Raw genomic sequence first — 27,870 nt, forward strand, 5'->3', positions numbered from 1 at the left:
ACCACTGTTGCCATGATAGTCCCACATTTGTGTTAGGTCGGGAAAAGCTTGGCATTCTACTCAACCTACAACTGAACTTCAAACACTACATCATCCTATTTGTTAGCAGCACTGCTTACTTTCACCTCCTGGAGCACCATCAGCCTTTAGCTTAGCTACCACCAGTGAAATCCTTATTCATGCTTTTGCCACCTCTAAGATCTATCTAATTGCACAGTGAATGTCAGCGAACATCAACAATAGGAAAAATTGCAGTGGAGCAATGCATTGTGATGGAGTAATGTGTTGCAGTTCTGTACTGATCCCTAAATAGTTGAGACTAGAAACACATGATGACATTTTGAGTGAATGTCAAATGAACTCTAGACATTTGCCTATGACAGACACAGAGTGCTCAGAGGTAATTATCCCAGCCCACTGCTGTAGCTCTTTATTTAAAAATAGGAAAGTGTAGTGATATAAGTAAATTGTCAAACATTTTACACAGATCCCACAAATAGTTGCCTCGTAGAAAATTAGATTGCAAATTAGGGCATGTTACTTTCATCACATAGTTAAAGAAAGGGAGAATTTTTGTTTCCATGAGCACCTCAAGTTTGCCATGCACTTCAGGAGCACATATTCTAATTTCATTGCACTGGACAAGATATCATTCACATATGTAACAAAACCAGGATACTGTGGATGCTGGAAATCTGAACGACATACAGAAGATGCTGGAAACACTCAGCAGGACTGACAACATCTGCAGAGAGAGAAACAGAGTTAACGTTTCAGGTCTGTGACCTTTCATCAGAAGTGGAAAAAGTTGGAAATGTAATAGGTTTTGAGCAAAGGGAGGGGAGTGTGGGGAAAAGAACAAAAGTGAAGGTCTGGGATAGGTTGGAGTGCAGGAAAGATTAAATGTCAAAAGGATCATGATGCAAGGGCAAAGGAAATGGGAACAAGTAAATAAAAGTTGTGTACAGAGAAATAAAAACAAAATGCTGGAAATGCTTAGCAGATCTGACAGCATCTGTGGAGAAAAACAATTAACGTTTCAGGTTGTGATCTTTCATTTTTTAAAATTTCTGATTTCTAGCATCTACAGAATTTTGCTTTCTTTATGTATGGAGGAGTTGTGAATGACAGGATCCTGAATAGCTGCCATTTGAAAACAAAGTAAATGAGAGGAGAAAGTAAAACAAAATGGGGGCAGAGGTTACGATCTAAAATTGATGAGATCAGTGTTGGTGTCCAGAAGGCTGTAATGTGCCTAGTTGAAAGATGAAGTGCAGTTCCTCAAGCTTGCGTGTGAGCTTGATTGGAAGACTGCAGCAAGTGAGGATTGAAAGGTTGGAGTTGGGTGAAGAATTAGATAGCTGACTTGAAACTCAGGGTCACACTTACAGACTGAATAGACAAAGCAATCACCCAGTCTACGTTTGGTCTGCCCAGTTTAGAGGAAACCACATACAGAATATAGTGGGGAGACAGTGGCAGTGTGGTAATGTTGCTGAGCTAGTAATCCAGAGACCCAGGCTAATGCTGTGGGGAACAACAACAGAATTACCTGGAAAAACTCAGCAGGTCTGGCAGCATCGGCGGAGAAGAAAAGAGTTGATGTTTCGAGTCCTCATGACCCTTCAGCAGAACTGAGTAAAGTTAGGAGAGGGGTGAAATATAAGCTGGTTTAAGGTGGGGTGGGGGGAGAGAGAAGTTGGGAGGGGGGGGGGGTGGTTGTAGGGACAAGCAAGCAGTGATAGGAGCAGATAATCAAAAGATGTCACAGACAAAAGGAACAAAGGTGTTGAAGGTGGTGATATTATCTAAGAAAATGTGCTAATTAAGAATGGATGGCAGGACACTCAAGGTACAGCTCTAGTGGGGTTGGGGTGGAAAGACTGACAGGGTATTACAGTTATAGATTTAAAAATAATGGAAATAGGTGGGAAAAGAAAAATTTATATAAATTATTGGAAAAAACAGAAGGGAGGGGGAAGAAACGGAAAGGGGGTGGGGATGGGGGAGGGAGTTCAAGATCTAAAGTTGTTGAATTCAATATTCAGCCCGGAAGGCTGTAAAGTGCCTAGTCGGAAGATGAGGTGCTGTTCCTCCAGTTTGCGTTGGGCTTCACTGGAACACTGCAGCAAGCCAAGGACAGACATGTGGGTGAGAGAGCAGGGTGGAGTGTTAAAATGGCAAGCGACAGGGAGGTTTGGGTCTTTCTTGCGGACAGACCGCAGGTGTTCTGCAAAGCAGTCCCCCAGTTTGCGTTTGGTCTCTCCAATGTAGAGGAGACCGCATTGGGAGCAACGAATGCAGTAGACTAAGTTAAGGGAAATGCAAGTGAAATGCTGCTTCACTTGAAAGGAATGTTTGGGCCCTTGGACGGTGAGGAGAGAGGAAGTGAAGGGGCAGGTGTTGCATCTTCTGCGTGGGCATGGGGAGGTACCATAGGTGGGGGTTGAGGAGTAGGGGGTGATGGAGGAGTGGACCAGGGTGTCCCGGAGGGAACGATCCCTACGGAATGCCGCCGGGGGGGTGAAGGGAAGATGTGTTTGGTGGTGGCATCATGCTGGAGTTGGCGGAAATGGTGGAAGATGATCCTTTGAATGCGGAGGCTGGTGGGGTGATAAGTGAGGACAAGGGGGACCCTATCATGTTTCTGGGAGGGAGGAGAAGGCGTGAGGGCAGATGCGCGGGAGATGGGCCGGACACGGTTGAGGGCCCTGTCAACGACCGTGGGTGGAAAACCTCGGTTAAGGAAGGAGGAGGACATGTCAGAGGAACTGTCTTTGAAGGTAGCATCATCAGAACACCTCCTCACCGTCCCAGGGCCCAACCACTCCTTTCAAGTGAAGCAGCATTTCACTTGCATTTCCCTTAACTTAGTCTACTGCATTCGTTGCTCCCAATGCGGTCTCCTCTACATTGGAGAGACCAAACGCAAACTGGGGGACCGCTTTACAGAACACCTGCAGTCTGTCTGCAAGAAAGACCCAAACCTCCCTGTCGCTTGCCATTTTAACACTCCACCCTGCTCTCTTGCCCACATGTCTGTCCTTGGCTTGCTGCATTGTTCCAGTGAAGCCCAACGCAAACTGGAGGAACAGCACCTCATCTTCCGACTAGGCACTTTACAGCCTTCCGGGCTGAATATTGAATTCAACAACTTTAGATCTTAAACTCCCTCCCCCATCCCCACCCCCTTTCCGTTTCTTCCCCCTCCCTTTTGTTTTTTTCAATAATTTATATAGATTTTTCTTTTCCCACCTATTTCCATTACTTTTTAAATCTATAACTGTAATACCCTGTCAGTCTTTCCACCGCACCCCCACTAGAGCTGTACCTTGAGTGTCCTGCCATCCATTCTTAATTAGCACATTTTCTTAGATAATATCACCACCTCCAACAGCTCTTTGTTCCTTTTATCTGTGACATCTTTTGATTATCTGCTCCTTTCACTGCTTGCTTGTCCCTACAACCACGCCACCACCCCCCCCACCCCCACCACCCCACCTTAAACCAGCTCATATTTCACCCCTCTCCTAACTTTACTCAGTTCTGTTGAAGGGTCATGAGGACGCGAAACGTCAACTCTTTTCTTCTCCGCCGATGCTGCCAGACCTGCTGAGTTTTTCCAGGTAATTCTGTTTTTGTTTTGGATTTCCAGCATCCGCAGTAGTTTTTTTGTTTTTATTAATGCTGTGGGGACATTGGTTCAAATCCCACCATGGCAGCTGTTGGAATTTGAATTCAGTTAATAAATCTGGAATGTCTCAGTCTCAGTAATGCTGACCGTGAAACTATCTTTGATTGTCCTAAAAACCCATCTGGTTCACTAATGTCCTTTAGGAAGGAAATCTGCCATCCTTACCTGGTCTGACCTACATGTGACTCCAAACCCACAGCAATGTGGATCACTCTTCTCTGAAATGGCCTAAGAAGCCACTAAATTCAAGTAATTAGGGATGGGCAACAAAAAGCCTTGCCAGTGGTACCCACATCCCATGAAAGAATAAAGAAGAAAAAATTGAAAGAAGTACATGTAAATCACCGTTTCACCTGGGAGGAGCGTTTGGGGCTATGAACAGTGAGAAGTGAGGAGGTAAAAGGACAGGTATTACATCTGCTGCACTTGCATGGAATATTGCCGAAGTAAAGAGAGGGTGTGAGGAGTGGACCAAGATCTTTAGGAGTGAACAGTCCCTTCACAGTGCTGAAAGAAGAGGGGAAGATGGGCTTGATGGTGGCATCATGCTGAGAATGGGAAAGGATGATCCATTGAATCCAATAGCAGGTGGGATGAAAGGTCAAGGCAAAGGGAATAATATAGTTCCAGGCAGGAGGGGAAGGAAGGAGCAGGTGTATGAAACAGACTGGACACAGTTGTGGGCCCTGTGGACTATGGCAGGGTGGGGGGTGGTGAGGGAATCCTCAGTCGAAGAAAAAGGAAGCCACTTCAGAAGTGCTAGTATGGAAGGTTGCATTGCCTCCTGACAGATACGATGGGGATGGAGAAATTGGTACAATGGAGTAGGTGGGAAGAGACTGGACAAGATGAGAAAAATAGATTCAGGATAGGAAGAAATCAGTTCAATGGAATAGGAACATGCTGAAACAATGGGTCTACCAGCACAGTCTTGTTTGTGGATTTTGGGAAAAAGGTAGAAACGAGCTATTCAGATATGGGGTCTGTAAGTTAGAGGCCATGGAAAGAAGATCTCCAGGTCAGGGTCAGTCCTGGAAACACTGGTTTGATGTTCATGGTCCAGGGGGTGAAAGGAGGAATGTCAGATGTCCACATTCGGCCTCTGCTAGGTAGAGATAGGCATGCTAGACAACACCCTTGACAGCAGGTTTTTTTGATAATGCTGGGGTTGGACCTGGCAGGCATAGAGGATAAAATTCATCATTGCTTCCAACATGCCAGCTCAGCATTCAGTTGACTGAGGGAAAGAGGTATTCGAGGACCAGGATCTCAAACCTGAAACTAAGGACACAGTTTACCATACAGCAGTGATCCCCTTGCTCCTATATGCTTCAGAGACTTGGACAACCTACAGTAGGCACCTTAAAGCACTGGAGAAGTACCACAAGTGGTAGCTTTGCTGGATCCTGTAAACCTGGGGCAAGAAAGATGGTCCAATAGCAGTGTCCTATCCCAAGATAATGTGCCCAGCATTGCGATGCTAATCATTCCAAAACCAAGGCAGGACATGTCGTTCGTATGCCTGACACCAACAAATTGCTGACACCAAAAGCAATCATTCTACTAGAACTCAGTCATGGCAGGAGATCCCTGGGAGAACTGCAAAGCTCATTAGGGATGTCCTGAAAGTGCCCCTGGGGTGGTCAAACATCCCACCAACTCATGGGAGAATCTGGCTTGTGACCACCAAAAATGGAGAACATTCACATAACTGGAAACCAGACACACCAAGACTTTGTCAGGAACACAGACGGTTGAACTTGAGGCATTGGAGAGAGCACACCAACCTCCAAAGAACTAGCCCTTCAAGCACCAACTGCTCTGCTTGTTGCAGAATCTGCAGAACATGCATTGGACTTATCAGCCATCTCAGAACTGATTGAACTGAGTGGAAGCAAATCATCCTCAATGCTAAGGGACTGCCTAAAAGAAGAGGATCTGAGAGAACAGAATGCAGCAAGTTCAGGGGGAGACAGAGTAGAATGAGTGAGGGGAGCAGAGAGATTGAGATGGACGATGTCATGCCAGCGGTTCTCAAATGAAAAGATTTAGAGATGGGAAAAGGTTAGAGAAAGGGGTCCAGATGGATGGAAAATACTGGAGACAGGTAAAAGGGCCCACTGTGTGGGGAGAGGGCACTTGGCCAAAGAAGTGGGTGCAGAGGCGAAAGCATCATGCTGAGTTCGAAATTCATTGAGGCAGGGGCATAAGGAGAAGAAGCTGAGGCCTCTGCAAAAGACAGATCATTCAGGGTCAGAAAGGGGAAGGTTGAAGGGTGAGAGTGAAAGAAGGGAGGAGCGGTCAGAGGGAAGTGAAGGAGAAGAAAGATCCAGAGTAGTATTGGTACCTATGAGTTGTTGAAGCTTGCAATGTTTCACACCTGAAAGGAAGACATAGAGTGTTTTGTTAAGGCACTGGACGAGACAAAGGATGAAACAAAGACCTGGATCAGGACATCATTTGTAAGATTGAAATTAAAACCATTTGTCACCTGTTCTTCTGAACTGTTGGGAAACTAGGATCACCTGACTATCATAGAAATATTCAGGATGATGATTGGCTCTTTGTTCATAAATTATCTTGCTAGCCTGAAAGTAAAGTTTGGTTCAGTCACACAACTTTAAGTATATATGGATAATCAAATACTGCATAATGTGTATAGCTTTTGGGGGTTGGGGGATGAATGTATAGGTATGCATTCTTGAAAAGTACTATAAATTCAAAATGAAAATTTGAGATATGAGACTAGCTTTGATTGGAGCTGATCCAGTAATGACTGTGTCCATGAACTTTCAAAGCGAGTGCAAGTTTGGATTAAATCCATTTAAACACACTTGTTTAAATGAGCTTTAGTAAACACCAGGAATAGAACTAATACTATCAAATTCACTATTTCCTTTTGTAAACTGAGCACCTGTCTTGTAAATAAGCTAACTTGGCTGTGACTTCATTTTTCATTAACAGTTGTCCTATAACAGCCCAAAGCTTCACTTCTGCTCTGGCTACTGACATTGAAATAAGAATAGAAAGCTGTGGCTCCAAGGATTGGTTAAGGAATGGACAGGCCTTCAAACTAGGAACTTTTCCTTTGCCTGAAACTCACATCAGGCTCTTGACAGAGATTGGTTCTTACTTTTGGAAAAATTAACTGAGACCATCAATGCTCTCCTTTATAAGGTTATGGAACAAGGGCTGCAAAGGTTTGTTATGACAGTATGGGATGTGCTCCAGTAAATTTTGAAACCTGATGCAATCAAATCCTACATCTAATCTTTGCTGTGCAGATTTTAGTCACCTCAATTTAGCCCTGTGTTTTCTCTTAAATATCTTCTAATTTAGATATCTCCATTAGTACAGAGGAGGAATGTTCATTTGCCACCTCACAAATGTCAAGTGGAAGATTTGAGGCTATATCAAGTGTTTTTCTGGACTTGTCAATGATTGAGATTATATTCTATGCCTTTGGAGTCTCTGTTGAGTGATCAGTTTTGTTTTTAAAATCTGCACCTATCCATTTTAGAGAATTTCATTAGCCACTATTTCTGAAGAATAAAAAAACAACCTAGTTCTGTATTATAAACCCACCTAACCTTAAGCTTGATCATAAGCAACAATGTGGATTTTGATCTTAAACCCAACCAAAGAGTTTATGATAGCATAGTCCAAGGGCAACAAGTCAACGTTACTGTATTATCAATATAACTGTATCTGATTAACTATTTCCTGGGGGAAAGATGATGGAGAAGGCGATAATCACGGATGTGGAAAGTAGTATATCAATTCCTCTGGACAACCAGCCCTAAGATAAACAGCACAACAATGCTTTTAATATTGGAGTAGTAGCCACTACATAGAATGCTCATAGAACGGTACAACAGAGGCCATTTGACCCACCATGCCTGTGCCACTCTTAAAAAGTGCTGTTGATGGAACTTTGGTGAGTTGCTACCCCTTGTAGATGGTACACATTGCTGCCACTGTGCCTGGTGGTAGACGGAATGAATGTTTAAGGCAGTGATCAAGCAGCTTGCTTTGTCCTGGATGGCGTCAAGTTTCATGAGTGTTGTTGGAGACACACACATCCAGGCTAGTAGAAAGTAGTCTATCACACTCTTGACTTGTGCTTGAAAAATGTTAGGGTTCAGGAGGTAAGGATCCACTGCAGAATTTACAGCCTTTTACTATCCCTAGTTGTCACAGTATCCATGTGACCGGTCAACTAAGTTTCTGGTTAATGGTAACTCCTAGGATGTAGATGGTATGGGATTCAGCAATGATAATCCTGTTGAATAACAAGGGGAGGTACGTAAACTCCCTCCTGTTTGCCATGGTCATTGTCTGGCACTTGTGTGACCCAAATATTACTTGCCACTTATCACCCCAAGCTTGAATATTGTCCAGGTCTTGCTGCATGTGGGCACAGACAGCTTCAGCAGCTGCGGAGTTAGGAATGGCACTGAGCATCATGCAATCATCAGCGAACATTTCCACTTCTGGCCTTATGATGGAGGAAAGGTCATTGATGAAATAGCTGAAGAAGGTTGGGCCCAAGTTACTGATCTGAGTAACTCCTGCAAAGATCGCCTGTGTTTGAGATGATTGGCCACCAACAACTATAACCATCTCCTTTTGGGCTAGGTATGATTCCAGCCAGAAGGGAGTTTTCCCCCTGATTCCTATTGACTTCCATATTACTGGGGCTCCTTGATGCTACATTGGTCAAGTGTTGCTTTGATATCAAGGGCAGTCACTTTCATCTTGCTTCTTAAATTAGCTATTTTTTCCATGTTTAGAAGGCTGTATAGAAGTCTGGTGCTGAGTAGTCCTGACGGAACCCAAACTGAGCATTGGTGACCAGATGTATCAATTATTGTTGAGTAAGTGTCACTTGATAGCACTGCTTTTTGTGAACAGTTCATACCTGGACAATCCTAACAGCACTGTGGGTGTACCTATACCACATGGACTGCAGCGGTTCAAGAAGGCAGCTCACCACCACCTTCTCAAGGGCAACTAGGGATGGGCAATAAATGCTGGCCCAGCCAGCGAAGCCCACATCCCGTGAATGAATTTAAAAAATTTTTAAATTCCACTGTGTCGGGTAGATGCCAGCACTGTAGCTCTTTTGGAACAGCTTAGAGGCGCAGCTAGTTTTGGAGCACGATATTAGATGTAAAAATAGATATTGAGCTGGAGCTTTGATATTTGCCTGTAATGGGAACCTGCCAAATCAGATGTCTTTGTTCCTAGGCTGTACTGGTGTCATCGCTGACTTGATGTTCCACATCCCTCACAGAGCAGCACCATAACATTAATTGATAATTTTGGAGCTGTCTGGACCTGAAAAAAGATTCCTACTGTCAGTGTACTCAAAGGTAATTCTTTTTCCTGGGTTAAGAAACTCCAGATTGGTTTTTAAGGCCAATTCAAAGGTACAGCCTTCATCCCATTAAGTGGAGTCCCTGCAGTATGTTTCAGCTAGCAACTATTACTGAAGCAGTTTAGTTGCAAGACTACCTTATCTTGTTGGTTTTCATTGGAAGTAAAGATTATATTACTTTTAGTTTTTACATTTTTATGAATACACTTATTTCACCTTACAAAGTGGGGGTACTTTGCATAAAAAATATTTCCTCAGACATTCCTTGCCCTTAAATAGTTATCAGTGCAAAGTGGTCAAGTGGCTGAAAACCAGTTGTACAAATCTCTAGATGAACACAAATACACATATAACAGTGGGGAAGGAATGGAATGAGAAATAAGAAATTAGCCCATTAAATCTGTTCCGTCTGCGGACCATCTGTAATTTGCTCCGTCATGAACCCTATTTAACACCTCTAGTCACCTAAGGGAGGCAATCAACTATTGAACACATTCAAGAATTGTCTTGATTGCTGTTGAAGACCCTGTTACCTTTATTAGTAATGTCTTTAAATTAGCAAGATATTTTCAATAAAGGGAAAATATTCACAACAAAATCCATTTCTTTTTAACTTTGGTTGACAGGCATCCATTCACATTTCCTGTTCCAATCTTTATCTACTTTAAAATACAACTTATATTCCTTTGTGCCAAATTCCTTTGAATCTCTCTTGTAGTAGTTACTGGGCCACAAAGCTGGGTGCTGACAGCACATTTTACATATATATAATTAGAAATGCCCTGCTAATAAGAAGTAGCCTAAAACAGATCCCTGGAGATTGCCATTAGACACTGTCCCAGATAAAACCTTTAATTTATTATTACTTTATGCCTTTCTTTGCAAGCTTTCAATCAGCTAGCTAATTTGTCATTAATGAGTTTGGATCATCTTTAGAATACCATACAGGTGAAACTTTATCAAATGCCTTTTGAAATTCATGTAAATTATATACCTATATTCATAGATTTAGTTACCTGTAGGTTCTAAAATTTTCCATGCTCTTTAAATAATCATCATTGAAGTCTGGTATCATTGGTACAAGCTGATTAAATAGATTGGAAAGTTTGTCCAGTTAAAATTAGTCATCGTGTATACTAGTTAGCATTACCTGAAAGAATCGCTGGAGCAATTCCAACCTATTTGCTTTATCTAGTCTGGAATTTAGAGAGTCAGGTTATGGCTCCATTCCCTTGTAAGCAAACCTAGAAAGAAGGAGTTAATGTCTTTTGCAAACACTAATGGTTAATGGATGGGAAGAATGTCAACATGTGGTGCCATGTAAAATGGGATATAATACAGAATCGAGTTATAGAATTTTACAGCACTGAGTGAGCCATTTGGTCCATCATGCCTGTGCTAGCTCTTTAGAAGAGTGTCCCAATCTCACTTTTTGCCCTTAACCTTGCAAATTAGTCCTCTTCAAGTATGCTTCCTATTGCCTTTTAAAAGTTCCTATGGAATCTGATTCAACCATGTGCTTGACTCCTAACTCTCCTCTGAAACGGCCTAGCAAATCAATCAGTTAAGGGTGGTTACGGATGGGCAATAAATGCTGACATTGCTAACGATGCCCATATTCCATGATTGAATAAAGGAAAAAAATTAACAGAAAGTTAACATGCAGGCACAGCAGGCATATAGGAAGGCAAATAGTATGTGGCCTTAATTGCAAAAGGGTTGGTGTACAGGAGTATGGAAGGCTTAAGAGATTTGAGAAGTGTTTAAAATCATGAAGGATTTAAATGCAGTAAATAAAGTGAAACCTTTTCTGATGGCTGAAATATCAAAATTGCAAGGATATGGGGAAAGAGCAGGGAAGCGGGACTAACTAGGTTGTTTTTTGAAAATGCCACACAGACTGAGTGGCCAAATGGTCTCCTTCTGATAGAAAACAATCTATGTTTCTATGTTCCTATTTACAAAGCCGAGTATCCTATATTCTTTTTTAACTGCCTTATCAACTTATCCTACCACCTTCAAAGATTTGTGAATATGCACGTCCAGGTCCCTCTGCTCTTGCACCCTGCAATATAGTAGCATTTAGATTACACTGCCTCTCCATTGGTGTTCCTTCCAAAGTACATCACTTCACATTATCCACATTGAATTACATTTGCCGTGTGTCTGCCCATTTTGCCGTTCTGTCTATGTCTTCCTGAAATCTGTTACTATCATGCTCGTTCTTTACAATGTTGCGAAGTCTTGTTTCATCCAGAAATTTCAAATTGTACTCCCTATAGCCAGGTCCAGGTCACTTATATATAACAAGAAAATAAACGCTCTCAATAGCAACCCCTGGGGGACCCCATTTCATACTTCTCTCCAGTCAGAAAAGCAACTCTCTGCCTCCCATCCCTGAGACAATTTTGTAACCAACTTGACACTGCCCCTTTAATAAAATGTGTGTCCATTCTCCAAATAAGTTTGTAATGAAGTATTTTATCAAATGACTTTTGAAAGTCTATATATACAGCAACTATTGCTCCACTTTCATCAATCCTCTCTGTTATAACTTCAAAGATTTTTGGCTTTTGTGGTTGATGACCTTCCACCCGAAGTGCTCTGATGAGAGGTCATCCACCTGAAATGCTAACTTTATTTCTCTCTCCACAGATGCTGCCAGACCTGCTGGGTAGTTCCGGTATCTCTGTTTTTATCATCGTCAGATATGATTTGCCTTTAATAAATCCATGCGGCTGGCCCTTATTAACCAATATTTCTCAAAGTGAGAATTAATTTTGTCCTTGGCAATTGTTTCCAGCAATTTTCTGCCCACTGATATTAGACCAATTGACCAATACTTATCGTGTTTATCCCTTGCCCCTTTTTTAAACAGGGGTGTAACATTTGCAGTCCTGCAGTCCTTGGGAACCACTACACTATCCAAGGAGGATGTGAAATATGTTGTGTGACTATTGAATTAATGGGTTAAATTAAGCTTCAAAAATTGTGCTGCGAGAACAAGATTATAAGAACATTATTTAATGGACAGCACCTCCATATTCTGTCTAGGATGGCCATTTGGAGACCTACTAAATATATATATGTACAGCGTGTTGGCCACCAATATAGGGCACCACAAAATGCTGTTACTGTACAATGAACCATATTTGTGTGATCCTGGCTCGATTAGTTCACTTGTAAATCAGTAATGTGTAGGTTCAAGCTCCATTCCAGGCTTTAAGCACAAAACCTAGGCTGACATTCTAATAAAAAAGGATGGCAGTGCTTCAGTAACAAAATGATGTTCATTCAGGTGGATCATAAAGATCTCATGCTATTATTTAAAGATCAGAGCTCCTGGGCAACATCTCTTCTCTAAACCCACCACCACAAAGAGAATTACTAGTCATTCATCTCATTGCTTTTTTGGGGATCTTGCTATATGCATTCCAAAAATAATCCTTGGCATGAAAGTGCTTTAGTGAGTAATAAGGAACTATATAAATGCAAACCATTCCTTGCCTTTAACTTTTCCCCTTTCCTCATACATCACTGTATTTCTGACCTTAAGCACCAGGTGGAACTCAATTACATTGATGCAGGGAGGAAAAAAAATGTAATTAAACCTCCCCTTCCTGTGATTCATTCCTCATGGCCAGTTTTGGAGTTGAATTGGAGAGGTCTGAGAGCAGCTTACTATCATGCACAGATGTGCTTGGCATAGGAAGAGATGAATGAATTACAAGAAACAGTGCACCCTTCACAAAAAAAACATTTGTATGCAAGATGGTTGCAGAACATGATCTACCTCAAACAGTCATCAAACGGTAGTGTGGCATCAAGGAGCCCTAGCAAAACTGGAGTCAATAGGAATCAGGGGGAAAGCTCTCCACTGGTTGGAGTCATACCTTGCACAAAGGAAAATGGTTGTGGTTGTAGGAGGTCAGTCATCTCAGTTCCAGAACATCACTGCAGGAGTTCCTCAGGGTAGTGTCCTCGGCCCAACCATCTTCAGCTGCTTCATCAATGACCTTCCTTCCATCATAAGGTCAGAAGTGGGGATGTTTGCTGATGATTGCACAATGTTCAGCAACATTCGCGACTCCTCAGATACTGAAGCAAATGCAGTCCCGTCCAAATGCAGCAAGACCTGGACAATGTCCAGGCTTGGGCTGAAAAGAAGCAAATAACATTCACATCACACAACTGCCAGACAATGACCATCTTCAACAAGAGTGAATCTAGTCATCCCCCTTGACATTCGTTTTCAATACCACCGCTTAATCCCCCACTATCAACATTCTGGGGGTTACCATTGACCAGAAACTGAACTGGACTAGCCATATAAATACTGTGGCTACAAAAGCAGGTCAGAGGCTAGGAATCCTGAGACTAGTAACTCACCTCCTGACTCCTCAAAGCCTCTCCAACATCTATAAGTCACAAGTCAGGAGTGTGATGGAACACTCTCCGCTTGCCTGGATGAGTGCAGCTCGAACAGCACTCAAGAAGCTTAGCACCATCCAGGACAGAGCAGCCCGCTTGATTGACACTGCATCTGCAAACATTAACTCCCTCCACCATTGGCGAACAGTGGCAGCGCACCATCTACAAGGTGTGTACCATCTACAAAATGCACTGCAGAAACTCACCAAGGCTCTGTAGGTAGCACCTTCCAAACCCACGACCACTATCATCTAGAAGGACAAGGGCAGCAGATACATGGAAACACCACCACCTTGAAGTTCCCCTCCAGGCCACTCACCATCCTGACTTGGAAATATATTGCCGTTCTTCACTGTCACTGGGTCAAAATCCTGGAACTCCCTCCCTAACAGCACTGTGGGTGTACCTAGGGGACTGCAGCAGTTCAAGAAGGCAGCTCACCACCACCTTCTCAAGGGCAATTTGGGATGGGCAATAAATGCTGGCCTGGCCAGTGATGCCCACATCCCATAAATGAATAATAAAACAAAAATGCAGATATTTAGAAATTGAACAGTATCACCAATACTAATTGACATTTTTGGATATGGCTATTATTGTAACATGAAAAATACATGATGCACATCACAATTGCTTCTTAGCCAACTTCACAGAATCACATAATGTAACACCGCAGAGGGAGGCCATTTGGCCCATCATGTCTACACTGGCTCTCTGAATGAGCATTATGACTTAGCACCATTCTTCTGCCTTTTCCCTGTACCCTTGCACAATGTTTTTATTCAAATAATCATCTAATGCCCTCATGAATGCCTCGGTTACTCATTTATACCTAACCAAGACTCCATCAATCTTCTTGGTGACCTGAGATGAAATTGATAGTGTGAACTTCAGGAACCTGTTCAACCCCAAGCTGAGTTTTTTCACCAATATCCCATTTATTGCCAAGGCTGATTTCTGTCAAATCTAAAACTTGGCTGCCCCTGCCCCCTTCCAAAATCCCACAACTACTGCACCATCTTCCTTGTCAAGCACCACAGGCTCCTCATGCCCCTGTGAATTGACATTAATATATAGTTCATAGTATTTTTAGCTCGGAAACAGGCCATTCTGCCCAACAACTCCTTGCTGGTGTTTATGCTCCACATGACCCTTCTCCCACCCTTTTTTAAAATCTAAACCAATCAATATCGTTTTATTCTTTCTCATTCATGTGTTTATTTAGCTTCCTCTTAAAATCACCTGGTCACTTCAACGACTCCTTGTGGCAGAGAGTTCCACAATTTAAACACTCTCTGGGTATAAATGTTTTTCTTGAATTCCCTGTTGGATCTATTAGTGACTATTTTATATTTATGGGCCCTATTTCTGGTCTTGCCTGCAAGTGAAAACATGTTCTCTATGTCTACCCTACCAAACCCTTCCATAATCTTGAAGACTTCAGGTCTTCTCCTTTCAGTAGGAAAAATCCTTGGCCTGCTCCATCTTTCCTGAAAGATATAACTTTCAGTATATGCTAGTGAATCTTTATTGCACCTCCACCTGTGCCTCTATATTCTTTTAATAATGGAGAGACCAGAACTGTTCACTTTACTCCAAGCGTGGTCTAACCAATGCTGAAATCCTCATTTTAACTTTCAAAGAATTTCATAGTATCCTGTGTGCTAGGTGTTATCAACTGGGGTCTGGGAGAAGTTTCCCCCTCTGTCTGCCAAGTCAGCATCTTTCAAGAATAAAACAAGTGAGACTGATAACCACTGATGTCAGGAGTGCTCCATTTATTAATAACAATGTGACCTTGAAATAGCCAATATGTTTGTTTTACCGCCACTAGATAAAGGAGGGCTTAGTTCAGTGCACAACTATAAGGTTGGGCTGATGTGCCATTGCTGCTGCCCCTGATGTTGGAAGAGAGGAGATGCCAACACACGTAACCCAGTTGGCAGCGAGTTCTTTTCCCAGCACCCACTTGGCTAATCCTCACATTTTGCCCTGTTTAAATCAGGTAAGCCGAGTAATGGGCCAGTAGAGTTCAACATTCATTTTGGGGTAAGTGAGCCAAGAATTAATCAAAGAATGCCAAATAATGTTAGGATTACTTCATCTTTCGCTACTCACATGCTGATCAGTGCTTGTCCACACAACTGTTTACAGAGCCTAACAAGCACCCGGTGGCTGATCAAACTGCCCACTGCCACCGGGTGGTCTTGCTTCCAAATCCCAGGGGCATCACTCGAACTTGGTACTGATTGCCACGAATGTTGAACTTTTTTTATATGAAAAAATGAACCTGGAGCTTAGGAGCACATTGTGGTGACTCATCTTACTTGCTGTTCAGGAGTTTTGCTGTGTACAAATTTGTTGCTAGTTTTTACCATCACCATCTGACAGGATCCATCCTTATAAAAAAGGTTATATGTTATGGAGGATCCATGGAAATATTGTAGCTTGGGACGGGGACCTTAGAAACAACATTGGGAACTCCTGTTCTATCCAGCTCTGTGACCTCTCCAGTCATCCAACATTGCATATTTCCTCATTTCTTCTTCCCTCTACTCCACTATCAAAGATTGTTGTTTCAGCCACTGCTCCCTCAAACGCTCCCTAAATACCTTCGCCTACCACTTCCTTTTCAAAAATTTTGTTAAGAATTATTCTCTTCTTCTGTGTTTTCTATCTGCCCAATTCCTGTTTCCTTCTCACCCCCTGCTCAATGCTCACTTTTTAATCCATCCTGTAAAGCTTTCTGAGATGTTTGTTTTCAAAAAGAGTCATCATATAAATAATTTTTAAAAATAGAGAATGACTCCCACAGTTCACATATCTGCTGAGCTCATGAATTATTGACCCATCATTTTTGGGCCAAACAGGATGTCCTATATCTGCCAATTTTCCTGTCTTTTCCTCTCCCCTCTTTTGCAAGCTTCAAATAATGACTGTTTATTAAATAAGAAATAAAGATATTTTCAACAAAAATGTCTTTAATTTTGCCAACAAAATTAGTGTATGGAATCTGAAAATAGGTTTCCATTTGTTCATTTTCTTTTTGGTCTCTCACATCAGGCACCTAACTAAGCCAAGCTGCTTTACACTCAACCAAAAGAAACTCCCAAGCCAACTCTATGGTTGCCTCTGGGTTTGGCAGGAATGAAGAATCTTCTAGTTTCTTTCCTCTGTAGTGATGAATGCTTCTCTTCAGCACCTCCCCTAACAACTTGTCTGACATTGGGAAACATGCCATTTGGTGAACTGTGAACATAAACCCATACTCTCTTTTCCATGACACTTTTTACATGCCTTTAGATATATAACTGCCATTCAATCGACCTGTGAACGGGGGCTATGGGCACATTCCTAGGATCTTCCTTTTTTGATCTAAAATTTCCCAGAAAGTAATTACTCTTATTTTAAACACTTATTTTAGAGCCTGTTACCAGCAAACAGCCTTGTTTCTTCCTGCTGAATTCCCCTACAATTAGTATTCATAAGGTAATAAAGGCCTGAAATATTAAACAATTCTCAAACTAATTACTGCTCTTAGCCACATGGTGTATAATGTTTGGAGTGATTACCATTAATATTTGGATATGCTTAGTATTAATAGAAATTCATTCATTATTCATAACTGAACTATGTATATTGCGGGTAATTTATTATTAATTAACAATTGGGTTTACATGGCAAATGTCCCAGGGACTTTGCAGAAGCATAAGGAAGAATACCTCCTGAAGTGGCCTAGCAAGCCTCTCAGCTGTATTCAAGAAGGCGGCTTACCACCACTTTTTCAAGGGCAATTAAGGATGGATAATAAACGTTAGCTTTGCAAGCAACACTCCATGTCCCATGAGTGAATGAAAGAGCCAAAGAAGGGGGGATTAGAGGGGTGATCTAAAGCTTAGTCAAAGTGTTGGGCTTTAAGTAAGGTGTTAAAGGAGATGGAGAGGTAGTGAGGTTTAGGGTGGGAGTTACAGAGAATAGAATGTATGTGGCAGAAATCACAGCTGCCAATCTTAGGGCAAAGAGTTGGGGGTGGGATGGGGGGAGATATACAAGGAGCCATTCTAGGAATTTAGCACTTGGGTGGGGGTGTAAAGATCTGACCGGGGGTTGGGGTTGATTTCAGAAATGTATTTAAAATGGTACAATCTTAAATTGAAGGCATTAGAGAACCAAGAGCATATCTCTGCGAGGACAGGGATGATAAGTAATACAAGTTGTTGTATGATAAAATATGGGCAGCAGAGCTTTGTATGGGCTGAAGTTTATAGATGATAGGAGGCCAGTCATTGGGTGATGTTTAATGGAGGCAATTTCAGGGGGGCTAGTGAGAGGTGTTGCCTCTTTCTGAGAAGGCCCGTAATTAATTCAGCAGTGATGGGCTTTCCCCAGGATCAGGGACCCCTAGGGCAGATGTCCTGCCCGCGAAGAGCTGTCAGCTGCTCTTCATTGATCAGCAGTGTCAGCGGGGAGGCAGTGGCTGCTGCTGGTATTACACTCACCCAAGGCCTAGAATTGCTATGGTTTGGCAGCAAGGGCAGGTGGCTATCAGTGGGCCCCCTTCCCAATACCGTGTCTCCTAATAGAGCATTGAGTACCTTCGAGTGAGGGATCCCCATGGAAGCCCGCAAGAAAACACGCCAGGGTTTGCTTTTTTGGGCTATGGCGACTCCTCCACCACTGCTGTTTGAGCAGTCCACCGGCCTTCCCATCACAAACTTAACTGGGGAAATGGCGGGAAGATGGTGGGGTCCCCACCTACCACCCTCCCACCTGATCAAATGCCCCCCCTCTCCCCCCACTCCCACCGCCATGGGAAGGGCTTTAAATTCCACCCACTGAGTCTGGAGGTGACAAATGCTAAAATGAAGGTTTCAGAGGCAGATGGGCTGAGGTAGGGGTGAAGTTGGGAAATGTTACAGAAGTGGAAGTTAATCTTCATGCTGGCAACAACATTGGTTAGAAATGTGGTTCAGAATTGAACAGGATGCTGAAACAGTCTGCTTCAGCCTGAGACAGTGGCCAGGCTGGAGGGTGGAGTAGGTAACAAGGGTATTAAGTTTGTGACAGGAACCAAAAACAATGGCTTCAGCCTTCCCAATGTTTAGCTATAGAAATTTACAACTCACCTGAGACTGAATCCTGGGCAAGTAACATGCTAGCCCAGAGGCAGTGGAAGGATTGAAACAGTGGTAAAGAGGTACAATTGACTGTCATCTGAGTGTATTTGAGGAAGAGGATAGAGCCAAGGATGGAATGTTTGGTGACTCCCGAGGTGATGTTCTGCTCTGGGGTTAGGAGATCAAGCGGGACAATGAGTGACCATGGTGACAGTTACAGAGAATATCTTCTGTGACTTATTCTGAAAAAATCATATTTGACTTGAAACATTAACTCTGTTTCTGTCTCCACAGTTGCTGCCAGACCTGCTCAGTAATTCCAGCACTTTCTGGTTTTATATTTTTTGTGACTTTAACTAGGGTTGTTTTGGTGCTGTCACAGGGGTAGAAACTGATTGGAAAGAATCTGGCAGGGAGTTAGTGGAGTCTTTGGCAGACATCTGGGAAGTTGCAAAACATTCCCGAAAGAATAAGATGATTATTGTTAGCTTTTGATGTTTTCTTGTGTTTGGCTTCAGACCTAGGAGTTATGAATAAATATTGAAATAAAATAAATAATCAGAGAAAAATCTATTCAACACATTTTGTGATTTAGACTTATTTTTTCCTCACTGGATCTCAAAACTTTTCATTTGTTCAGATGGGAACTTTAGTTCTATATAATATGAAGGTACTGTTTTCTACGCTGGGAGTTCTCCATATTTGAGAGTTTGATACAGTATGAGAGTCCCAATGCCAGGTGGATTTTTCAGCACATTATTAGGTTGGTAGTGACAGACAGGAAATAGGCGGGGAGATACTGTTTATAGCCACAAGCAAACCTTTCCATAGATGGAGTGAAAGAATAGCCTGAGAGAAGAGAAAGGAAGCACAACACAGCTTTAGAAGATGATAAGGAGGATATCAATGCTTGTCTAAATGTTATTGCACTGAAACAGATCCAGCTCATGCTTAGAGTTGCTACACATCTATTCTGAAATCTATTTCTCTTTCTTATTAAAGTACTGATCATGCAAACACCAAAAATGTTTCAATCCTTTATGGTCCAATGCTGTAATATTGATTCTGATTAATATTTTTAATTGCCAATCCTGATCCAGCTGTAGCCTGCTCAAGTTTATACTTTAATGTTCTATTATAATGATTCAATTTGTGTTTTATATACTTTGTATTAATGTACTTCACTTTTGACACCTTTTGGCTTGATCATTTTTCCTTTGTCCTATCCTGCCTTCTTTAAGCTTTTACTATATGGTTATTACCTATACAAAGCTTCCTTTCCCCTACTAGTTACCTACTCTAAATTTTCCACTCCCCGTTATGTAAATTTAAACCCTCGAACACAACTCAGGTTAATCTGTTGTGAAATGTTATTGCACTCAGCTCTGTTCAGGTGTAAACTGACTAATTGCTGCAGTTTGTTCCTGTCCCAGAACTGATCCCATGCCCCAGTATTCTGGGCTCTTCCACTTCAAACTACGTCCCTACCCATTCATTTCCCCTTCTAATCTGACTAGTAATGAGATCTTGCTTGGAATCAATCCCATTAGCTGTAAAGCAGTTTGGGACATCCTGAAGTCATGAAAGGTGCTATATAAATGTAAGTTCTTCTTTCTTATTATCTGCTAATTCCTGGATCTCTACTTGTAGGACCTGAATTCTATTCTTCCAAAGATCATTGATTCCAACAAGGACTATGACTTTCCAGAGTTTGCTGCATAATGTTCTTATCCTCACATGTGGTGGGGGGGCAACATGCTATAATGTGACATCTCTGCCAGCTTTAAACATCTGTGGTTAAACTACACAACTTTTATAAAAAATCAAACAACCTCAACAGGAACATGACAGAAAATTCTTAGCGGTTTGTTGTGAACCTATACTCCAGCATTATACCTAATATTTCTGCTAGAATTTTGATCATAGTTGATAGGGAGGGAGTACCAGCACTGCCCTATATATCCATTCCTGATCCAAGCTGACTTTTGGGGTCAGATTATTTCATATATTGCCTGTGGGCTCCTGCTGGCAGACCTACTTGCATTAGGAAGCCTATCAAAGGGGGTAGGGTTTGCCTGCCCTAACATTGTATGGACACTGGCTTCTAGGATTGTTCCCAAGGTTTTTGTAAGTTACTTAAAAATATTGCCATAGTCTGTGTAATTGATTGCCTTGGCTAAAGTGAACCTTTCAATATTAAATACCTCCTGTGATCATAGCAATACTGAACATTTACCCATATTAAGGTGAATGCCTTCCTGTAACTTCTGACAGAACATGCCCATAACTGATTTCACACCCCAGATATAACTGTAGTGGAAAATCCTGTCCGACATTTATACAACTTTATACAAAAATAACATTGAATAGTTAATGACATATTAAAGTCATTTTAATATTCCTTAAAAAATCATTTGCTATAGATTTTAGTTAAGTCGTGCTTAACATTGATGGATAGTTTCCTAGGTTCTCTTTAATAATGAATGCTAATGCTATAATCTACAACCTGTCTGGAGGAGACACTGAATTTAACAGTACTCACAAGCCAAAGTAACGTCAATAAGATAATTAAAGAAAGATGTGGCAATGATGGCACTGCTTCAGATTTGTGTATCATGCCTTTGCATTATGTTGTTCGCCTTCCTCTGAAACACCTAGTATCAGTCTGTATTTACAGGTGTGCTGAGTGTAATGTATTTACTTGCGTGTGCATAGTGACTCTCAAGTTTGGAAGAAACGGGAGCTCTCAATGCGCTGGCAGTAAAACCAGTCCATGCATGTGTTATTTGAATCTACTAGTGCACTGTCTACTAGTCTTTAGGGGATGGATTTACATGTCATAGGGTAGGATTTTCCATTTGTTGAGTGGGCGCAGCAGGCGTACCCAGGGGCGGCTGGGAAATGGCCCACTGCCGCGATTGGCCTCCGACCGCAATTTCACGCTGGCTGGCCAATTAACAGCCAGCCAGTGCGAGAGGTGTGCTGGGGAGCTCAGCGCTGCCGGGGTGGGGGTGAGAGGAGGGCGAGCGCTGAAGTTTGTGCATGCATGGGGGAGCGCACACGGAAAGCTCCCTGAAATCACAGAGCTGCTTCAGGGAGCTGAAGATTTGTGGATTCAAAAATAAAGATTTTAAAAGTGAGAGAAACATGTCCGCACATGTGTCTTAGTCACATGAGCAGGGACATATTAAAAATGATGTTTTAAAAAATTTATTTTTTGTTTAATTACTTTTGGAAACCTCATCCCACCCATGGATGAGGGTTCCTAAAAAATGCAAAGGTTGCCTGGGCAATTCGTCTGCTTGCCAACTGAAAGGTTGAACGGGCAGTGAAAATAAGTTTAACTTAATTGATTAGGGGCCTTAATAGGCCTCTTAATTGTTGGCGGGTGCGCTGCCAACTCGCGTGCGTGCCCACCAACCGAAGTATTGCGAGAGTGCGCGATGATGTCGGGACACATGCCCACACGCAGGACGTAAAATCATGCCCATAACGTAATGATTTCAGGATGCCTAGGTTCTGGGGCATGATGTTGATTCCAACTGATTCACATACAGTACAATTCAAATGAAAGTATTTATCATTACAGTAGCTTGTGAAAAAAATTATTCAGTTATTTCTTGATAATGTCATTAGTAGACAAAACTCTTAAGTGAGTGATGAGTAGACAATAGAACAGATATCACTATCAGCTGATACTGCAAGGCACAACACATAGTTGGAGGCAAATGGGTGACATTCCTACAAGCGGTGCAACAATTTATATTTAACAAAAGCTATTACATAAATGAGGCAAATACCAATGTTATGACTCTAAATGGCAATGGAAAAGTTAAGATTGGAAGCACAGTGATAGAGGGAGTGGACATTTTCACGTATCTTGGCTTGATGATAAACATCAAAGTTATATCCAAGAATGAAATCCAAGTTAAATATTTATGCCAAGAGGCATGATCAGTGACTTAAGCAGTGTCTGGAATTCCAAAAGCATCAGCATGAAGTTGAGAAAATGCCTAATACAGTCACTAGCGTGGAATGTTGCACTCTATGGAAGTGAGAGTTGGACTCTGAAGGAGGAAGATGAGAGGAGGATAACAGCCTTTGTAATGTGGGTATGGTGGAGGACATTCAGAAGCAGCTGAATGGACAGAAAGACAAATGAGTGGGTTAGATCAAAAGTAGAAGTTTAGGAATCAAAAGGTTTTCTAAGTACAGTTATAGAGAGAATAGCCAAGCACAGAGACTGGAAACAAAGACCTGACAGCCTTGTTCTGGCAACAATTGAAGGACAAATTGAGGTTAAAAATACAAGGAAGAAGAAAAATCCGATGGGTGGTTAACAGATAGCATTGGGACGTGGACTGAGAGGCATGAAGAAAGCCAGGGAAGGAGCAGGACAATGCCAATGGCCCCACTAAGGCTATGGTGAAAACAAACAAACGAAGTTACTACATTATGCAAATATATTCACTTTACATTTACACCTGAACATTATCAGTCCCATTTTTCACTATTTTAGCAATAAATTGAACTTAAAGGCTTAAGACAGGATGACAGTGGAGTTTTTGGCTTTAGAGGTAAATAGTTGACTCAGGTGACAAAAGTGACCTTGAGTGTACAATAATATCATTGTTCACTTTAATGCATTATAACATATTCTTGGTCACCTCATGTAAGATCAAAATAACTTTAAAGTCATATATTTGCCAATGATAAAACACTGGATAGCATCTTCCAGCTCTACATATTGTGCAGTGTTTTAACAGCCCAATATAAAACAACGTTAAGTAATGCCTATTAAGTGGATTCAAGCATAAGAATGAATGCCTAATGTTTATTGCTAAAATTATGCAATTAAAATGATCAAAAGAGATTAAAATTGTCTACAATAGCAGAAAACCTGGCAACAACAATGATATGACCTAGTAGAAGTTTATAAATAAGTGCTACCAACTGCATAGGGAACATTGGCAACTATCAACTAAATTTAGAATAGCTTTAGATGATGTTGACCTCAGAGCATTGGACAGTATCTAGTTGTTAAATTTAGAGCAGCAGTACATATCAGTCAAGTGTCATATAATGTTGGATAGTGCCCATCGTTATCTAATGTTGGATTGTGCCTACAAATTGAATGTAGTGTTGGGTGGCATCTATCAGTTGAGCAGAGGGCAGTATTGGCCAAAACAATACTTATGAGTTCTTCCCTTATGCAACTGAAGAAAATTATTTGAAGTATAATTTAAGGTGTCAGCCTTGGCTCAATGAAAGCACACTCGACTCTAGGGCAGAAGGGTCAAGTTCTACATCAAAGACTTGGGCACATAATGCAGGCTGACACTTCAGTGCAGTACTAAGGGATGGTAAATCCAGATCCAATTTGCCTTCTCTGGTAGATGGAAAAGATCAGCATTAAAAATAAGTTATCTGGTCAGCATGTTATAGCTGTTTGTGGGACCTTGCTGCGTGCGAATTGGCTGCCATGTTTCCTCACATGACAACAGGGACTACACTTCAGATGAACTTCATTAGCTGTAAAGTGCCTCAGAATTTCCAGGGGTAGTGAAGAGCTCAATATAAATGCTAGATCTTTTTTTATAAGTATGGAGAAATGGGAAGGGGAAATGAGGAAAATATAGATGAAAAAATAAATGGAGGGAAAGTTTTATAAATCAGTTATTTTTCATTTTAAATATCTGAAATTTTACTCTGATCTCAGGGTATTGGTTACACATTATGAGAATTAGCATTCATTTTCAGGTCCTCATCTTAAATTACAAATATATCAATTTCAGTTACCTTTAAACATGTAGAATTAGAAGATACAAAAACAGAAATTGCTGGAAAAACTCAGCAGGTATAGCAGCATTTGTGGAGAGAGAAACAGAGTTAACATTTCGAGTCCATATGAAGAAGGGTCATATGGACTCGAAACATTAACTCTGTTTCTCTTTCCAAAGATGCTGCTAGACCTGATGAGTTTTTACAGCATTTTCTGTTTTTGTTTCAGATTTCCAGCATTCTCAGTATTTTGCTTTTATCTATAGAATTAGATTATTTTTGTTCACAGTATACATAACTATTAATAAGCTAAAGAATTAATCGTCATCGTCGTCATCATCATTGTCATCATCATCATCACCGTCATCATCATCATCATCGTCATCATCATCATCATCATCATTGTCAGCATCATCATCATCTTCTGTATTGACTTTTCCTGAGAGAACATCATGGAGCCATTCTTCTAGTTCATCAGTTGATGGTAAATCATCATCATCTCTAATATCCATCCAGACACTGTCAGCCTGTAGGTTATAAATGTGAAATTCACAGTGTTAAAGCACAATTAACCATGCATCGATGAGGAAAGGTTACAAACTAGCAGTTTTCTGGAACATGCACATAAGTACAGACATTATCATATATATATCTACAAATGTTACATTAAATCCTACAATGATATCCACATTGATTTGGAATGGTTAGGCCGTCAGTCTACGAATAAATCCATCAGGAAAACCCATTAGCAGAAAATAGAATAATCTTCAAATAACTCAGCAAAAGCTATTCGCCATGTAGGCACTGGATCCAGTGAGAAAAAAATCCAACCCCACAATGAGGGCGGATTTTAGGCAGGATCTGGTCAAGGTGGACTGGGTACAGCTATTTGTAGGGAAATCTATAGAGGAGCAGTGGAGTGTTCAAAAAGGAAATGGGGAGGGTACAGGCTCAACATGTTCCCTCTAGGGTGATAGGAAGGAGGAACAAGCCCAGAGAACCATGGATGACCAGAGATATTCAGGATACGATGAGAAGAAAAAGAGAGGCTTTTAGCAGGTACAACGGAAGCAAATCAGCGGAGGCATTAGTGGAGTACAGAAAGTGCAAGGTGGAGCTTAAGAAAGCAATTAGGAGAGCAAAGAGGGAATATGAGAAAGCTCTGGCCGGTAAAAGCAGGGAAAATCCCAAGATATTCTATAAATATATCAGTGGGAAGAGGATAACCAGGGAAAGAATAGGGACCAAGGAGGCAATCTATGGGTGGAGCCAGATGACATCGGTAGTGTTGAACGAATACTTCACACCCGTCTTCACCCAAGAGAATGAGGATGAAGGTAGGGAACTCGGGGAGAGAGACTGCGAGGTTCTTGAGCAAAGGGAGTGGCAAGGTATTGGAGGTGTTGGCAGGCTTAAAAGTGGACAAATGTCCAGGTCGGGATGATTTGTGTCCCAGACAGTTGAGGGAGGCAAGGGAGGAGATCGTAGAGGTTCTGACCCAAATTTTTAATTCCTCTCTGGCCACGGGGGAGGTACCAGAGGACTGGAGAACAGCTAATGTGGTTCCATTATTTAAGAAGGGTTGTAGAGATAAGCCAGGTATCTACAGGCCAGTGAGTCTCACATCAGTGGTAGGGAAACTATTGGAGAAAATTCTGAAGGAGAGAATCTATCTCCACTTGGAGAGGCAAGGTTTAATCAGGGATAGTCAGCATGGCTTTGTCAGAGGGAGGTCATGCCTAACAAATTTGATTGAATTTTTTGAGGATGTGACCAGGTGTGTAGATGAGGGTAGTGCAGTTGATATGGTTTATATGGAGTTCAGCAAAGCCTTTGACAAGGTCCCACATGGGAGACTTATAAAGAAGGCAAATGCACATGGGATACAGGGTAATTTGATAAGGTGGATTCAAAATTGGCTTAGTTGTAGGAGAGAGGGTAATGACAGAAGGTTACTTTAGTGACTGGAAGCCAGTGTCCAGTGGCATACCACAGGGATCTGTGCTGGGTCCCCTATTATTCATCATTTATATAAACAACATAGATGACTATGTGGGGGTTAGGATTAGTAAGGTTGCGGATGATTAGAGAAGATTAAGGGAGATTTTTTTTATTGAGAAAGTGTGGGCATTGCTGGTAAGGCCAGCATTTATTGTCCATCCCTAATTGCCCTGAGAAGGTGGTAGCGAGCTTCCTTCTTGAACATGCAGTGAAGATATTCCCACAGTGCAGTTAGATAGTGAGGTCCAGGATTTTGATCCAGAGACTATAAAGGTACTATGATATATTTCTAAGTCATGATTCCATGTGACGTGGAGGGGGACTTGGAGGTAGTGGTATTTCCATTCGCTGTTGCCCTTGTTCTTCTGGGCAGTAAGGGATGCTGTCGAAGAAGCCTTTGTGAGTTGCTGCAGAGCATCATGTAGATGGTACACGCTGTAGTCAGGGTACCGCAGTGGTGGAGGAATATATGTTTTTTAAGATTATGGATGAGCTGCCAATCAATCAGGCTGCTTTATCCTGAATGCTATAAAACTTTGAGTGTTGTTGGAGTCCACTCATCCAGGCAAGAGGACACTATTCCAACACACCCCTGCCTCATGCCTTGTAGATGGTGGAAAGGCATTGCAAAGTCAGGAGATGAGTCAATTCAGACCGAATACCCAGCTGTAACCACAGTATTTATGTGGCTGGTCCAGTTAAGTTTCTGGTCAATGGTGATCCCAGGATGTTGATGGTGGGGATGCCTTGTTGATGGCATGGTAATGCCATTGAATGTCAAGTGTGAGTGGTTAGATGCTCTTTTTTGAAGACAGTCACTGCCTGGCACTTGTGTGGCGTGAACTTTTACTTGTCATTTATCAGTCTAAGTTTGAATGTTGTACAGGTCTTGCTGTAACCAGACATGGACTGCTTCATTACATGAGGAGTTGTGAATGGGACTGAACACTGTGCAACCATCAGCAAGCATCCCCACTTTTGATCTTACGATGAAGTGAAGGTGATTGATGAAACAGCTGAAGATCGTTGACACCCATGGCACCTCATGGATGCCCAGTTTTGAGCTGCTGGATCTAATCTGAATCGATCTGGTTTATAATGATGGTAGTGTGACACAAAATGATGAAGGATGTCCTCGGTGTGCGATGTGGGTGTTGCTAGCTAGCCAGCATTTATAGCCCATCCCTCATTGCCCTTGAGAAGGTGGTGGAGAGCTGCCTTCTTGAATCGCTGCAATCCATGTGGTGCAGGTACACCCACAGTGCTGTTAGGAAGGGAGCTCCAGGAATTTGACCCAGTGACTGTGAAGGAACGGCAATATATTTCCAAGTCAGAATTGTGAGTGACTTGGAGGGGAACTTCCAGGTTGTGCTGTTCCTATGTATCTGCTGCCCTTGTCCTCTTAGATGGTAGTGGTTGAGGGTTTGGAAAGGCTATCTAAGGAGCCTTGGTGAGTTCCTGCAGTG

General features: G+C 41.9%; 1 protein-coding gene across 1 annotated transcript in view; it reads right to left on the minus strand.

Moving 5' to 3' along the window:
* Nucleotides 1-23,231: 23,231 nt before the first annotated feature.
* casq2 (calsequestrin 2) overlaps nucleotides 23,232-27,870 on the minus strand; it is a 54,880-nt gene continuing 50,241 nt past the window's right edge. The window contains exon 11 of the mRNA XM_078559674.1: nucleotides 23,232-24,930. Coding sequence (XP_078415800.1) covers nucleotides 24,721-24,930 — 210 coding nt within the window. The 3' untranslated portion in view covers nucleotides 23,232-24,720. The remainder of the gene's footprint in view (nucleotides 24,931-27,870) is intronic.

Source organism: Cetorhinus maximus, chromosome 16 (assembly GCF_964194155.1).
Source record: "Cetorhinus maximus chromosome 16, sCetMax3.hap1.1, whole genome shotgun sequence".
Lineage (NCBI taxonomy): Eukaryota > Metazoa > Chordata > Chondrichthyes > Lamniformes > Cetorhinidae > Cetorhinus > Cetorhinus maximus.